At 39.7% G+C, this 14,182-nt stretch overlaps 1 protein-coding gene across 2 annotated transcripts in view; it reads right to left on the minus strand.

Moving 5' to 3' along the window:
* Window positions 1-14,182, minus strand: part of LOC138755588 (neural-cadherin) — a 283,392-nt gene that overhangs the window by 49,551 nt on the left and 219,659 nt on the right. For both annotated transcript variants that reach the window (XM_069921840.1, XM_069921841.1), the window contains 3 exons: window positions 11,925-12,208; window positions 1,665-3,282; window positions 83-176 (listed from right to left, as the gene is read on the minus strand). In XM_069921840.1, coding sequence (XP_069777941.1) covers window positions 83-176; window positions 1,665-3,282; window positions 11,925-12,208 — 1,996 coding nt within the window. The remainder of the gene's footprint in view (window positions 1-82; window positions 177-1,664; window positions 3,283-11,924; window positions 12,209-14,182) is intronic.

A 14,182-nucleotide genomic window follows, 5' to 3' on the forward strand; every position in this document is an offset into this window, starting at 1 on the left:
TTTCTATGTCAAACTAACAATGCAATTTCACTCTATTCACATGTCCTAAAAATACTTTTGAATTTATTCCAGATTACTTTACCTTGGAGGCATTCCAATAAACAGGTACGTTTTAGCATCCCAGTCATCTGGGTCAGGAGCTTGCACCTTTCCCAACTCGGTGGTAGCAAGTTGACCTAATGCAAGCAATACAGCATAGAATTTCAGTGATCATTTATGATTTGCTTGATCAATACTTGCCAGACACAAACATTACATTTCAAATAGTCTCATGACTTGATAATACAGCTTTCAACAAGATTAACATTCAGTATTTAATGTACAGTACCATGTTTCATTTTCCAGAGATTCATAAATTTTGTCCAAATCCAAGCTAACCATAGGCTGACAATAAACATTCACTGTTCTTGGAAAAAATGTATAGTTTATCCTATTTCATGTCTGATTTACCTACCACAATGTGACTTGAAAGTGACTGATTCCTGCTAATATAATTACATCAATTGCTGCAATTTATTCTTCACCTTTGAATCTAGACTTTAAATAGAGTCCAAAAATATTATTATTAAATGTCCCAACTGCCCATGTCTAGTTGCAAACTTTATAGCAGTACTCATTATTGGTTTTCAGGAGTGCTGTATAGTGTCCACGAGGGATTTTACTGCTTTGGCAAAAATTTTAATGTGAACATTCGAGGTACAGAATAATAATTACCATTAAACATTTATGAAATTAGTGCAAGAATAGGCTATCCAACTCTTCAGATTTAATCTGTCATTTATCAAAATTTTGTCTGATCTTCCTCCTCACTTCATTTTCTAGCATCATCTCCCTATTGCTTGATTCCCTTAAATCAATGTGTTTTGAATGAATGCGATAGTTGTGCCTCCGCAGGTGAATTCCAAAAGTTCAACATCCTCTGAGAGAAGATTTGGTTTTCCTCACTTGGTTCTAAATAGCCGATTCCTTGTTCTCTAGCTGGGTTACTCCATCAGGGGAAATATCTGCCTGTCAAACCTTTTACGTTTGTGGTAAATTTAGATGAGATCTCCTTTATTTTTCTGAAATCTAAAGAATAAAATTGCAGTCTATTAAATCTCTCATTTTATGGGAAACCTGTCAAAACCAGAAGCTATCTAGGCTGCATGGCCTCTACAGCAAGTACATCCTTTATGAGTAAAGAGACCAAATCCATACATGATATTCCAGGCGCAGTCTCACCAAGTGCTGATATAATTGCAAGATGACTTCTTCACTTCTATAATCAATCCTTCTCAGTTACATACCAACGGCCCTCCCACTTAATGGCTTCTCCTGCAAATTGGCCTTCAGTGACTTTCGTCCAAGTGCACCTGGGTCCATTTGAACATCCACTGCATCTAATCTTTCACCAATTTGCCCCAAACACTGCATTGTATTGCTTAATTTTACCATCTGGGAACAGCCCATTTAGTCTAGCTGTCCTATTGCAATATTTATATTCCATATGAGCACATTTTGCTTGTAAAGACTAATTAAAGCTTTTAGTAGTCAAATGGCCAGTGTATGTATACATTAATGCGTCCATCTTGCTATCATTCAGCGTTTTTAAACTTTTTTGTCCACATGTGCTTGATTCTGCCTTTTTGCTAATCACCTTGCATCTTCATAGAATAACACCATACCATTATAACTGTAAACCAGAAATTCCATGCAGCCAGCTGAGTGAGGATGGTCATTAACGTCTCCAATGATGATGGTTAAAGTGCTTGTGGAACTCATACGTGGGGATCCACTGTCAGTGATTATCACGGGCAGATAGTAGACCTTTTGGTCCTCCCTGTCAAACATGCGGAGAGCTGTGAGACCTGCCGTATCGTTGCCATAATCCTTCAAAGCAAAGGCAGTCGAGTTATTGTGCTGGGCCAATAAAGTGAATGAGAAGGGAGCGCCGTTCATCGGGCTATCCTTGTCTTTAGCATATATTAAGGATGAGGTCTCATTTAACTGGATAATTTGGGGTGGAGCTGTATTTTCCCAGACAATTGGTGCATATGGAACCTCAAATTCCGGCCCATTGTCATTGACATCTTGCACTGTTAAAATGATGGTGGTGCTCCCTGTCAGAGCTGGACTTCCCTGGTCAGTGGCCAGCACCACCAGATGGTGCTGTGGCATTAGCTCATGATCCAGAGCACTGGCTAGTGTGACCCAACCACTTTTATCCACTGTGAACTGCTCAAGTGGATCTGAAGCTCTTGTGATACTGTAGGTAAACTTTCCATTCTGGGCAGAATCCAAATCCGTTGCTGTTACTTGAACAACTCTAGTTCCAATGAAGACATCTTCCAGCAATGGATCAACTTCATAAAACTGTGGGTAGAAGACTGGAGGATGATCATTGTAATCTTCCACATCAATGATACAAGTAGCCACACTGAAAAAGTCCGGATCTTCTACTTTAATAGTTAAGTTGAACCTCCTCTCATTAGATTTCTCATAGTTCAGAGTTTTCCTCAACTTGATTATCCCATGCTTCTTGAGTTGATTTGTTTCAATCAGAAATTTATAATCGTCATTACCATCCATGATGCTGAATATAATCAGGGCATTTTCTCCCTCGTCACTGTCAGTAGCAGGCACAACGAGAACTTCAGTGTTCTGTTCAGCATTTTCAGAAACCTTTGCTCGGAAAACACTCTGTGTGAAAACTGGAGCATGATCATTCGTATCGGAAACCAAAATGGTAGCTGTCCCTGTCCCTGTCAACCCACCTCCATCTCGAGCTTCCACCACAACAAGATACTTGTCTTCTTTTTCTCTGTCCAGAGAACCCAGCACAGTGTATATTGTGCCAGTCAAAGAATTAATGGAAAATAAGTTGAGGTTGATTTTGTTTCGAACATTCTGGATTATTCTATATGTCAGGATTGCATTTTTTCCAGTCTTGGGGTCATCTAAATCAGTGGCAGTCATCTCCATGATGGAAGTGTCTGCCGGGGAATTTTCTGGAACATATCCCACAAAGCAGCTATCAATTGCACACAAGAACAGGGGTCGGTTGTCGTTCACATCTTGCACTTCAACAATTACATCAGAGAAACCGGTGAGTCCTTCACCATTTTCATCAGTGGCAAGAACGAGGAAGCGCCAGACAGATCGTTCCTCACGATCTAATTTTTTCTTGGTGTAGATTTTCCCAGTGAGCTCATCGATGGTAAACTTGCTGTTTGCCCCCTGTCCATGAAGAGAGTAACGTAAGGCACTCTGATCTGCTTCCTGGTCTGGGTCAGTTGCTGAAACCTGAAAACATGGGAAAAATAGCCATAAGAATCACCTTGGAGAAGGTTATCCACTCATAGAACATAGAACACTACAGCACCGTCCAGGACCTTCAGCCCTCGATGTGTGCTGACCCATATATCCATTTAAAAAAAACTAAATCCACCCTACCCTGTAACCCTCTATTTTTCCTCCATCCATGTGTTTGTCTAAGGATCTCTTAAATGCCCCTAATGTTTCAGCCTCCACCACCATCCCAGGCAAGGCATTCCAGACACCCACAACTCTCGGTATAAAAAAAAAACTACTCCTAGTGTCTCCCCTAAACTTACCTCCCATAAATTGTACACATGTCCTCTGGTGTTTGCTGATCCTGCCCTTGGAAACAGGTATTGGCTGTCCACCCTATCTATACCTCTCATAATCTTGTAGAGCTCTAATAAGTCTCCTCTCATCCTTCTATGCTCCAAAGAGAAAAGTCCCAGTTCTGTTAACCTTGCCTCATAAAATCTGTTTTCCATTTCAGGCAACATCCTGGTAATCTCCTCTGCACCCTCTCCATGGCTTCTACATTCTTCCTATAATGAGGTGACCAGAAATAAACACAATATTCCAAGAGTGATCTCACTAGAGATTTGTAGAGTTTCAACATAACCTCTTTAATCCTGAACTCAATTCCCCTAAAACTGAAGCCCTCCATTCCATAGGCCTTCTTAATTATCCTATCAACCTGTGTGGTGACCTTGAGGGATGTATGGATTTGAATCCCAAGGTCCCTCTGTTCAACCACACTCCTAAGTAACTGACCATTAACCCTGTACTCAGCCTTCTGATTTGTCCTTCCAAAAAACATCACCTTGCATTTATCCAGATTTAAATCCATCTGCCACTTTTCTGCCCAGCTCTACATCCTGTCTATATCCTATTGTAACCTTCGATACCTTCTGCTCCATCCACATCTCCTCCAACCTTCATGTCATCCGCAAACTTACTGACCCATCCATCCACCTCTTCATCCAGGTTTATAAAAGTCAGAAAGAGCAAGGGTCCCAGAACAGATCCCCCACGACGCTCCACTAGTTACCGACCTCCAGGCAGAATACTTTCCTTCCATTTCCACTCTCTGCTTTATTCCTGCAAGCCAATTTTTTTATCCATACAGCCAAGGTTCCAATGATGTGCTGCCTTATGACTTTCTGGGGAACCTTGTCAAATGCCTTGCCAAAATCCATGTAGACCACATCTACTGCTTTATCCCCATCAATTTTGTTTTGTTACCTCCTCAAAATACTCTATTAGATTCATGAGGCACAATCTTCCCTTCACAAAGCCATGCTAACTATCCTTGAGTAGACTGTACTTCTCCAAATGTTCCAAGATCTTATTCTTAAGAATCCTCTCCAATAGTTTGCACACCACTTTCTCTTCCTTAATCTCCACATTGTCCAGCACAAAGGCCTGTTCTAGTCCAACCTCACCCTAATCAAGGTCCTTTTCTCTTGTGAATACTGAAGCAAAACATTCATTTAGGACCTCGCCAACCACCTCCACCTCTTTTTTTTTAAATTTTTTATTTTTCACACCATAAATCACATTAGCCATGATATACACTATTTCTTTTTCACACATATACAGTGACTTTTTCTCCCCCCCCCCCTCCCTCCTCCCAAGCCACCCCCCCACCCCCCCCCCTCTCATCCATTTTAGGTATACAATCTAGGTTGCATTAAGCCAGTCAGATAATGTTGTCATTCAACAAAAATACACCAGAAATTCTACTGAGTCCATTCTTTTCTTTCCTTCTCCTTCCATCAACTTAGGTAATGTTTGTCCCCGGTAGGTTTTCGCTATTGTATTTAACGTAAGGCTCCTATACTTGTTCGAATATTTCAATATTATTTCTTAACCTATATGTTATTTTTTCTAATGGAATACATTTATTTATTTAAATTTAGTAGTTTCTTCCTTTTAATTTGGTTATGTATTCCATTAATATTTAAAGTCATATAGTTCAGAGTAGCCCTTTTATATTTTGTTTATCTTCTCTTTCCGTTTTTCCATCATTACCTTTCCTCCTTTTCCATTTCTGTTTTCTTATTTTCAACTCTTTATAAGACAACATTACTACAACATCCAACATTTTCCTTATTCTCCTATTTCTATCTTATTTATCCCCAATCTCCCTTTCCCCTCCTGAGTTGTCCTTTATCCCTTGTCGGACAACCACATCTCCCCTCTCCATTTGGATTTGCGAATCCACTCGCAAGCGTCAACTGATTTTGCAGTGACCGCTATTTCCCCCCACCCCGACCCCCCCAGAAAAGATTTCACTTTTCATATGTCACAAAGGTCACTCTTTTAATTCCCTCCTTATTCTCTCTATTCCATTACCTTCCCTTATTAATTCTTGTCTATACTATCTATATTTTCCTCTAAGTACAGATACATTCACGTATGCACATTGTCTCTATTCACTCTTATACCTCTTTACCCGCATACATATCAATCATGATCATTTTTACTCTCATTACCCGTCTTCATCCCTCAGTCTATTTTTGTCTTTACCCACATACATATCAATCGTGATCATTTTTACTCTCATTACCCGTCTTCATCCCTCAGTCTATTTTTGTAATTGTTCTGCAAATTTTCGTGCTTCTTCTGGATCCGAGAATAGTCTGTTTTGTTGTCCTGGAATAAATATTTTCAATACCGCTGGATGCTTTAGTATAAATTTATACCCTTTTTTCCATAAAATCGCCTTTGCTGTATTGAACTCGTTTCTCTTCTTTAGGAGTTCAAAACTTATATCTGGATAAATGAAGATTTTTTGCCCTTTATACTCCAGTGGTTTGTTGCCCTCTCTTACTTTTTCCATTGTCTTCTCCAGTACCTTTTCTCTTGTAGTATATCTTAGGAATTTTACTAAAATAGATCTTGGTTTTTGTTGTGGTTGTGGTTTAGAGGCCAATACTCTATGTGCCCTTTCTATTTCCATTTCTTGCTGTAGTTCTGGACATCCTAGAGTCTTAGGGATCCACTCTTTTATAAACTCCCTCATATTCTTGCCTTCTTCATCTTCCTTAAGGCCCACTATCTTTATGTTATTTCTTCTGTTATAATTTTCCATTGTATCTATTTTTTGAGCTAGTAGTTCTTGTGTCTCTTTAGTTTTTTTATTAGATTCCTCCAATTTCTTTTTTAAGTCTTCTACCTCCATTTCTGCGGCTACTGCCCGCTCTTCCATCTTGTCCATTTTCTTTCCCATTTCTGTTAAGGTCATATCTATTTTATTCATTTTCTCTTCTGTGTTGTTTATTCTTTTTCTTAAATCATTAAATTCCTGTGTTTGCCATTCTTTAAATGACTCCATGTATCCTTTAATAAGAGAAAGTACCTTCTTTATCTTGCCTTTCTTTTCTTCTTCTATTTCACTGTACTCTTCCTCTTCCTCTTCTTCTTCCTCTGGGTTGGCCATCTGTTGTTTCTTTGTTGCCCTTTCCTTCTCTTCTTTATTGTTTCTATTGTCTTCTGTGGTCTCTTCTTGCTGCAGGTGTTCTGCAGCTGTCGTTGCCGGCTGTGGAGATCGACTCCCCAGCTGGTCCCCCCTCCCGTCGGTGTGTTTTTTTTCATTCGCATCGCGCATGCGCGATTCCTCGCGCATGCGCTGTTGCGCACTTTTACTCGGCTCAGCGAGCCATTTTTGTAGTCCATTATTTACCGACCTGAGGGAGCGGGTTTCTCTCTCCGCAGCGGGCCTCTTCGGACAGGTAAGGCCTTCACCTTTTTCCTCCTTTGTCTTCTCTTCCTCTCTTCTTACCGTTGCTTTCGATTTTTCTTTTTTTGTCGCCATCTTCTTTCCACCTTTATACTCACTTTTCTGTAACTTTTATTTCTGTGCCTTTGTGTTTTCCTTTGTTTTTCCCGACTTTTCTGGAGAGGGCTGGAGTTCACCGTCCGGCCACTACTCCATCACGTGACTCCTCCAACCACCTCCACCTCTTGACACATTTCACCCCCTTTATCTTTAGTGGCCCCACCCTCATTCTCATCATCCTTCTGTTCTTCACATACACATAAAACTCCTTAATCGTACATGCCAAAGCCTTCTCATGCCCCACTTTGAGCTCTCCTAGGTCCTTTCTTAAACTCCTTCCTGGCAACCATATATTTCTCATGAGTCCTTCCTGTTTCTTGCTTCCTTCTTCCTCTTGACTAGTTGCCTCATCTGTTTTGTCAGCCATAGTTCCCTTTTCTTACCATCTTTTCCTTGGCCCAGAGGGGAAAAAGCCTATCATGAATCCAGTACAAGTGGTCCCTAAACTTCTTCCAGATTACTTCTGTGCTTTCACTCTTGAACATCTCTTTCCAATTTACTCTCACTAGTTCCTGCCTCATCCCTTCATTATTAGCCCTTCCCCAGTTGAGAACTTTCCTATTTTGTCTGTTTTTATCCTTTTTTTTAACCTATGCTGAAACTACAGGAGTGTGATCACTCTCACCAAGATGTCTCCCCATCAATTGACCAAGTTAGTATGCCTCTCTTGGGTTCAATGTTTATAGATTGGGTTAAAATGCTGTCTTTAAAAACCTATTGCAAAAGTAGTGACAAATGGACAGATTTCAACATCTTTTGAATTAACAAAATCAAGTAGACAAGGTTGCCCATGTCATCAGCTTTATTTGTTTTAGCATTAGCTGAATTAATAAGACAAGATTAAAAGATTGTGGGTATTAAAGTGAAGCAAGAAGAATATAAAATAAATTTATTTGCAGACCCTTAAATTCTTTGCAACAAATTGTGGTGCACTGTTAGCCAGAATCAGACACACACAAAGATAAAGACTGTACAACAGGCTTTAATCCACAAAGACTTCCACAGAGCCAGGCTGGCTGTGGCTGCAGCAACTCTGAGTGAGGTCTCAGGAAGCCGTCGCAGGCTTATATCCCGGAGGGTGATTGACACCCGACCGGGTGGGGCTTGATCCATTCAGGCCAACTGTTTGACAGCTGGCCAGGTGTTGTCCTGTCCCCTTACACTCCTGCAGGTACAGAGGTTGCCCCCTGCAGTAGGCCGGTGGTGTACCACCACACAAATTAAAATTAGAATAAAAGAATATTGAAACATTTCAGAATATAAAATTAATTGGGAGAAATGTGAAATTATGTCTTTAATGAATGGAGATTATCAAGAATGTAAGGAAGTAATTGAATCTAGATGGCCAGATCTTGGAATAAAATATTTAGGTATTCGTGTGCAAACAGATTTGACAAAATTATTTAAATTAAATTATTTATCTTTATTAAATAAAATTAAAGATGATTTGGAAAATTGGAATATGTTAATTATTACTTTTATGCTAGATTAAATTGTGTTAAGATGAAGGTTTTCCCTCAAATACAGTATTTATTTCAATCGATTCCAATATTAATTCCTCAAATATTTTTAAAGAAATTAAATGTTTGTGTTGGACAATTTTTATGGAAAGGGAAAATGGTTAGGGTTTCTTTGGAGAAATTGATGTGGAAATATGATTTAGGAGGTTTACAGCTCCCCAATTTTATGAATTATTATAAAGCAGCCCTGTTAAGATTTATTAATGTATGAGTTAAATAATGTTCCAGCATTGATAAATATAGAACTTGATACAATAGAAGAAACAGATCCACAACATTTTATATATAAATGGAATGCAAGATTGTTAATAGTAAATAAAGATACACCCATGCTGAAACATTTAATTGAACTTTGGAATAAAATTGATAAAGAGATTTGAGGTTTAATGTCTGGAAGAATACTTTTATATCAAAATAGATATTCAATATTCTATGGAAAATAATTTTTTTAAAACATGGCAAAATTTTGGTATTAAGAAAATTAAAGACTGTTTCGAAGCCAGGAAATTTACTACTTTTAGTAGAATGAAGGAAAAGATACTGGAAAACACAAAATTTTGTTATTATCAAGTTAAAATTCTGTGAATTTTTTGGACAAGAATTATTATTACCAGCGGAGACAGAAATAGAATTATTATTAAATACTAGGGATGTAACGAAATTCATTTCAGAGGTGTACAAATTGTTACAAGAGAAGGTTCAAAAAGGAGTTCATAAATCAAGACATAAATAGGAGGTAAATTTAAATAAGTAAATAGATGAACATAGATGGATTCAGATATGTACAGAGAGTATGAAAAGTACAATAAATGTAAGATATCGGTTAGTTTAATATAATTTTATATTTAACACTACAAAAGTTGCATAATATGAATTATATTTATTCAGATTTATGTTTTAGATGTGGACAAGAAGTTGGTACTTTTTTTTGTATTCAACTTGGCAGTGCTCCACACTTAAACCTTTTTGACTTGAAATTGGCAATTTATTAGAACGATTAACTGGAGTAAGATTCCCACAGGATCCAATGTTATTTTTACTGGGAGATGTTAGAGGGATTAAACCTAAATTAAATTTGTTCAAACTGCCTTGACAATAGCTAGAAAATGTATTGTATGTCATAATTTGGAAGTCGGATACTGATCTGGGAATGGATAGATGACATCCAAAAGATTGGAGTTGTATTCTGCTTGAAGAGATAAATATACATTTTATGAAATATGGAGCCTATATTTACAAACTGTTGGTATTAAAATTTAAACAAATCTCAAACATACCCTTTCTCTATAGGTCTCCATAAATATTTTATATTTAAAAGTATTAGTAAGTGAAGTACTCCTGTAGTGGTTTTCTTGTCCCTCTTCTTTTTCTTTTTTAGTTTGTAGGGGGTTGGGGAGGGAGGGGGGGATTTATAGGTTTTTCTTTCTTTACTTTATTTTTTAAAAATAACCACATGTATTTGGATTAAGTTTGAAAAATTGTGATATGTTTACTGAATGGTTTCATATTAAATAAAATATTTTTTAAAATGTTGGCTTCTCTTCTCGTCAGTTGGTCCACATACTGAGTCAGGAATCTTTCTTGAACTCACCTGACAAATTCAGCCCCATCTATCCCTCTTTAAATCAGGAGGTGCCAGTCAATATCAGGGAAGTTGAAATCACCTATAAATACAACGCTGTATTTCCTGCACCATTCCAAGATCGGACTGCTTATCTGCTCCTCGGTGTCCTGAGGGCTATATGGGGATCTATAGGCTACTCCCAGCACAGTGATAGCTCCCTTCCTATTTCTAACTTCTACCCACACTTAATCAATCCCTCCCTTTCCTCCCTTTCCACAGCTATCCCTGACCAGTAATACTACTCCTCCCCCTTTTCTACCTCCCATCCGATTCCTTTTAAAACATCAACCTGCATCAGCCAATCTTACCCTTCCAAGTTTTTTGTTCAATTAAATCGAAATGAGATTTTAATGGCACGCTATTATTAGTGCTCAGCAAGCTTTTTGGCTCCTGGAACATTAGCATGTGGATTTTTGTTTATTTGCTGGAATTTTCGAATGATAAAATGTCTTAGATATTTGTGGTATTTAAAATTACTTTCATTACAAATTTTAGATTCAGTCTTGACCAAATGTGTTTGTTACAATCTTTATTTAGCACTCTGCAAAAAAGTTTAATAAGTTGATTAAAAATTCTGCTTTCATGTTTTAATGCCTTGTGCTCCATTTTCTGTTACGATATCTGTGGAAATTTAATACAACTTCCAGTACAACCTGCAAAATGTCCTCACTGTGGCTTAATAGCTGAACCAGGATAAGCAAGGACAGCAACTTGCACTTCAATAAATATTTAACATTCTGCATTTCTGCGGATCAATTCTCTGCCTTTTGTTTTTTCTATCACTGACATTCACAAACTGAAATAATCTTATTACATGCTTTATAAGCATCATCTGGCCTATTTCTACAGTTTTTGACATGGTGACTGTATTATCTTTTCCCAACATAGCTCCTTCGCTATTCGACTTATCTCGGGATTAAGCTAATCACTAAATGTTATGTGTTTAGTGTCCTCCGTGTATAAGACACAATATGCACTGAAGCTATTGGACATGCACAGTGACATCAAATGGACATTTTGATGTGGCTCACAGAAAGTTCTTGTGCATTTGCAAAGCTTTCAAGAATGAAAGGGTTATCATACGAGGTGCGTTTGACAGCTCTTGGCATGGGCAGCATAGATATAGAAAGGTTGTTTTCCATGGTGGGAGAGTCTAAGACAAGAGGGCACAACTTCAGGATTGAAGCACATCTGCTTAGAACAGAGATGCATAAGAATTTCTTTCAGATAGAGGGTGGTCAATCTATGGAATTTGTTGCCACAGGTGGTGGTGGAGGCCTGTGGGTATATTTAAGACAGGGCATCAAAGGTTATGGGGAGAAGGCCAGGGCTGAATGGGAAAATGGATCAGTTCATTACAGAATGGCAGAGCAAACTCAATGGGCTGAATGGCCTATTTCTGCTCCTATGTCTTATGTCCAGGTTTCTCATGCCATATTAGACCTTGATTGAAGGTTGAATATTGCATGGGAAAAGATCGAAGCAGGTAAGGATGTCTTGTCCTCTCATGCATGATATTTTTTTGCTGCTGTGGAAGGGGCTCAGACAGAAGAAACACAAGCAATTTGCATAGCAGTGCTATAACGTAGCTTTTTAAGAATTTCCAGTCCTTATTTTTAAAACATTTATACAAGTTACACACCTGTAGGACAAACACTGGCAAGTCCTGCAGCTCTTCCATGATGCTATCGTGATACTCATTCTGTGAAAAGACTGGTGCCTCATCATTTTTGTTAATGACATTGACAGTCACCAGGGTTTGGTTTTCCCACTTTCCATCGGATGCCACAAGTCGCAGTTCATAGTGCTGCTCTTCTTCATAATTTAACCGCTGAGCTATAAAGATTGTTCCGACCTCTGGCTCCACATCAAACATCCCTTTCACATTTCCTGACGCGATTTGGTACCTCAGTTTAGCATTTGCACCTGCAATGAAAGAGAGACTGAAATGCATCCTTCTCTTGACACTTGTTATATTGATATTTTACATTACATTCATGTTACAAAGGCTTGACTTAATGGATATCCCCAAACAAGAGTAAGCTTCTATAATATTAAATTCAAAAGTTTGATGTATGCAGATATGCTCGTTCCTATCAGTGGCAGAAATATGTTCCCTTTTCTCACCACCATACTAAAACTGATATAAAAATATGAAGATGAGGAAACTAGTATAGATATATGTGTAATAAATAAAGCCAGTAGGAATAGGATAAGGATAGATAATAGAAATGTAGGAAGTAGAGTTAGTCTGGATAAGATAAGGGTCTTCTAGTCTTAGACAGAATTAGCAAGTTCTGCATATAAGAAGGTTGTAGCCCTGAGAGCCATTCAGAGCCAGCTCTTCAGCGCTTGACGTCCTGCTTTGCGGAAACTGCCAAAATGTTTGGCCTGGAAGTCAGCCTGAAGAAAACTGAGGTCCTCCATCAGCCAGCTCCCCACCATGACTACCAGCCCCCCCCACATCTCCATCGGGCACACAAAACTCAAAACGGTCAACCAGTTTACCTATCTCGGCTGCACCATTTCATCAGATGCAACGATCGACAATGAGATAGACAACAGACTCGCCAAGGCAAATAGCGCCTTTGGAAGACTACACAAAAGAGTCTGGAAAAACAACCAACTGAAAAACCACCAGCGTTGTCTCCGCTCCATCCTCAACATCCATTGGAGCGCTTTCATCCCTAACGTCGAAGTACTCGAGATGGCAGAGGTCGACAGCATAGAGTCCACGCTGCTGAAGATCCAGCTGCGCTGGATGGGTCACGTCTCCAGAATGGAGGACCATCGCCTTCCCAAGATCGTGTTCTATGGCGAGCTCTCCACTGGCCACCGTGACAGAGGTGCACCAAAGAAAAGGTACAAGGACTGCCTAAAGAAATCTCTTGGTGCCTGCCACATTGACCACCGCCAGTGGGCTGATATCGCCTCAAACCGTGCATCTTGGCGCCTCACAGTTTGGCGGGCAGCAACCTCCTTTGAAGAAGACCGCAGAGCCCACCTCACTGACAAAAGGCAAAGGAGGAAAAACCCAACACCCAACCCCAACCAACCAATTTTCCCCTGCAGCTGCTGCAACCGTGTCTGCCTGTCCCGCATCGGACTTGTCAGCCACAAACGAGCCTGCAGCTGACGTGGACTTTTACCCCCTCCATAAATCTTCGTCCGCGAAGCCAAGCCAAAGAGCCCTGAGAGTTGGGAAGGTGTGAATTAGAAAAAAGGCAGGTTTGTGAATAAGGACAATAAGAACAATGACATGATGGGACACCGACAGGATACCCCCTGGTCCTCCAAGTTCACAGAAACAGCACGTAGGCAGACAGGATTGCCTAATGCCAAACTCATCCAGGAGGCAGAAGAATGTAAGGGGGAGGGTACTTCTATACTGAAATCAACTGTATAAAAGTTGGGTGAGCCCCAGTGTATGTGTGTATTCCCAGGGTAAGGGGAAGCACCCAATTGCATTGTTGTATAATAAATGTTATTTGTTCTCAATTTCTGTGAAGGTACTTCTGTTTCTCACACTAATCATTCATTTTTATCAATCTCACATGCTTTTGATACCATTGTGATGGAACACCACCAGCCTACTGCAGGGGGCCACCTCTGTACCTGCAGGAGTGTACCGCCGGCCTACTGCAGGGGGCAACCTCTGTACCTGCAGGAGTGCAAGGGGACAGGACAACACCTGGTCGGCTGTCAATCAGTCATCCTGAATGGATCAAGCCCCACCCGGTTGGGTGTCAATCACCCTCCAGGATATAAGCCTGCGCCGGCCTCCCGAAGCCTCACTCGGAGTTACTGCAGCCACAGCCAGCCTGGCTCTGTGGAAGTCTTTGTGGATTACAGCCTGTTGTGCAGTCTTTACCTTGTGTGTGTCTGATTCTGACTAACAGC

Source organism: Narcine bancroftii, chromosome 2 (assembly GCF_036971445.1).
Source record: "Narcine bancroftii isolate sNarBan1 chromosome 2, sNarBan1.hap1, whole genome shotgun sequence".
NCBI classification, from domain to species: Eukaryota; Metazoa; Chordata; class Chondrichthyes; order Torpediniformes; family Narcinidae; genus Narcine; species Narcine bancroftii.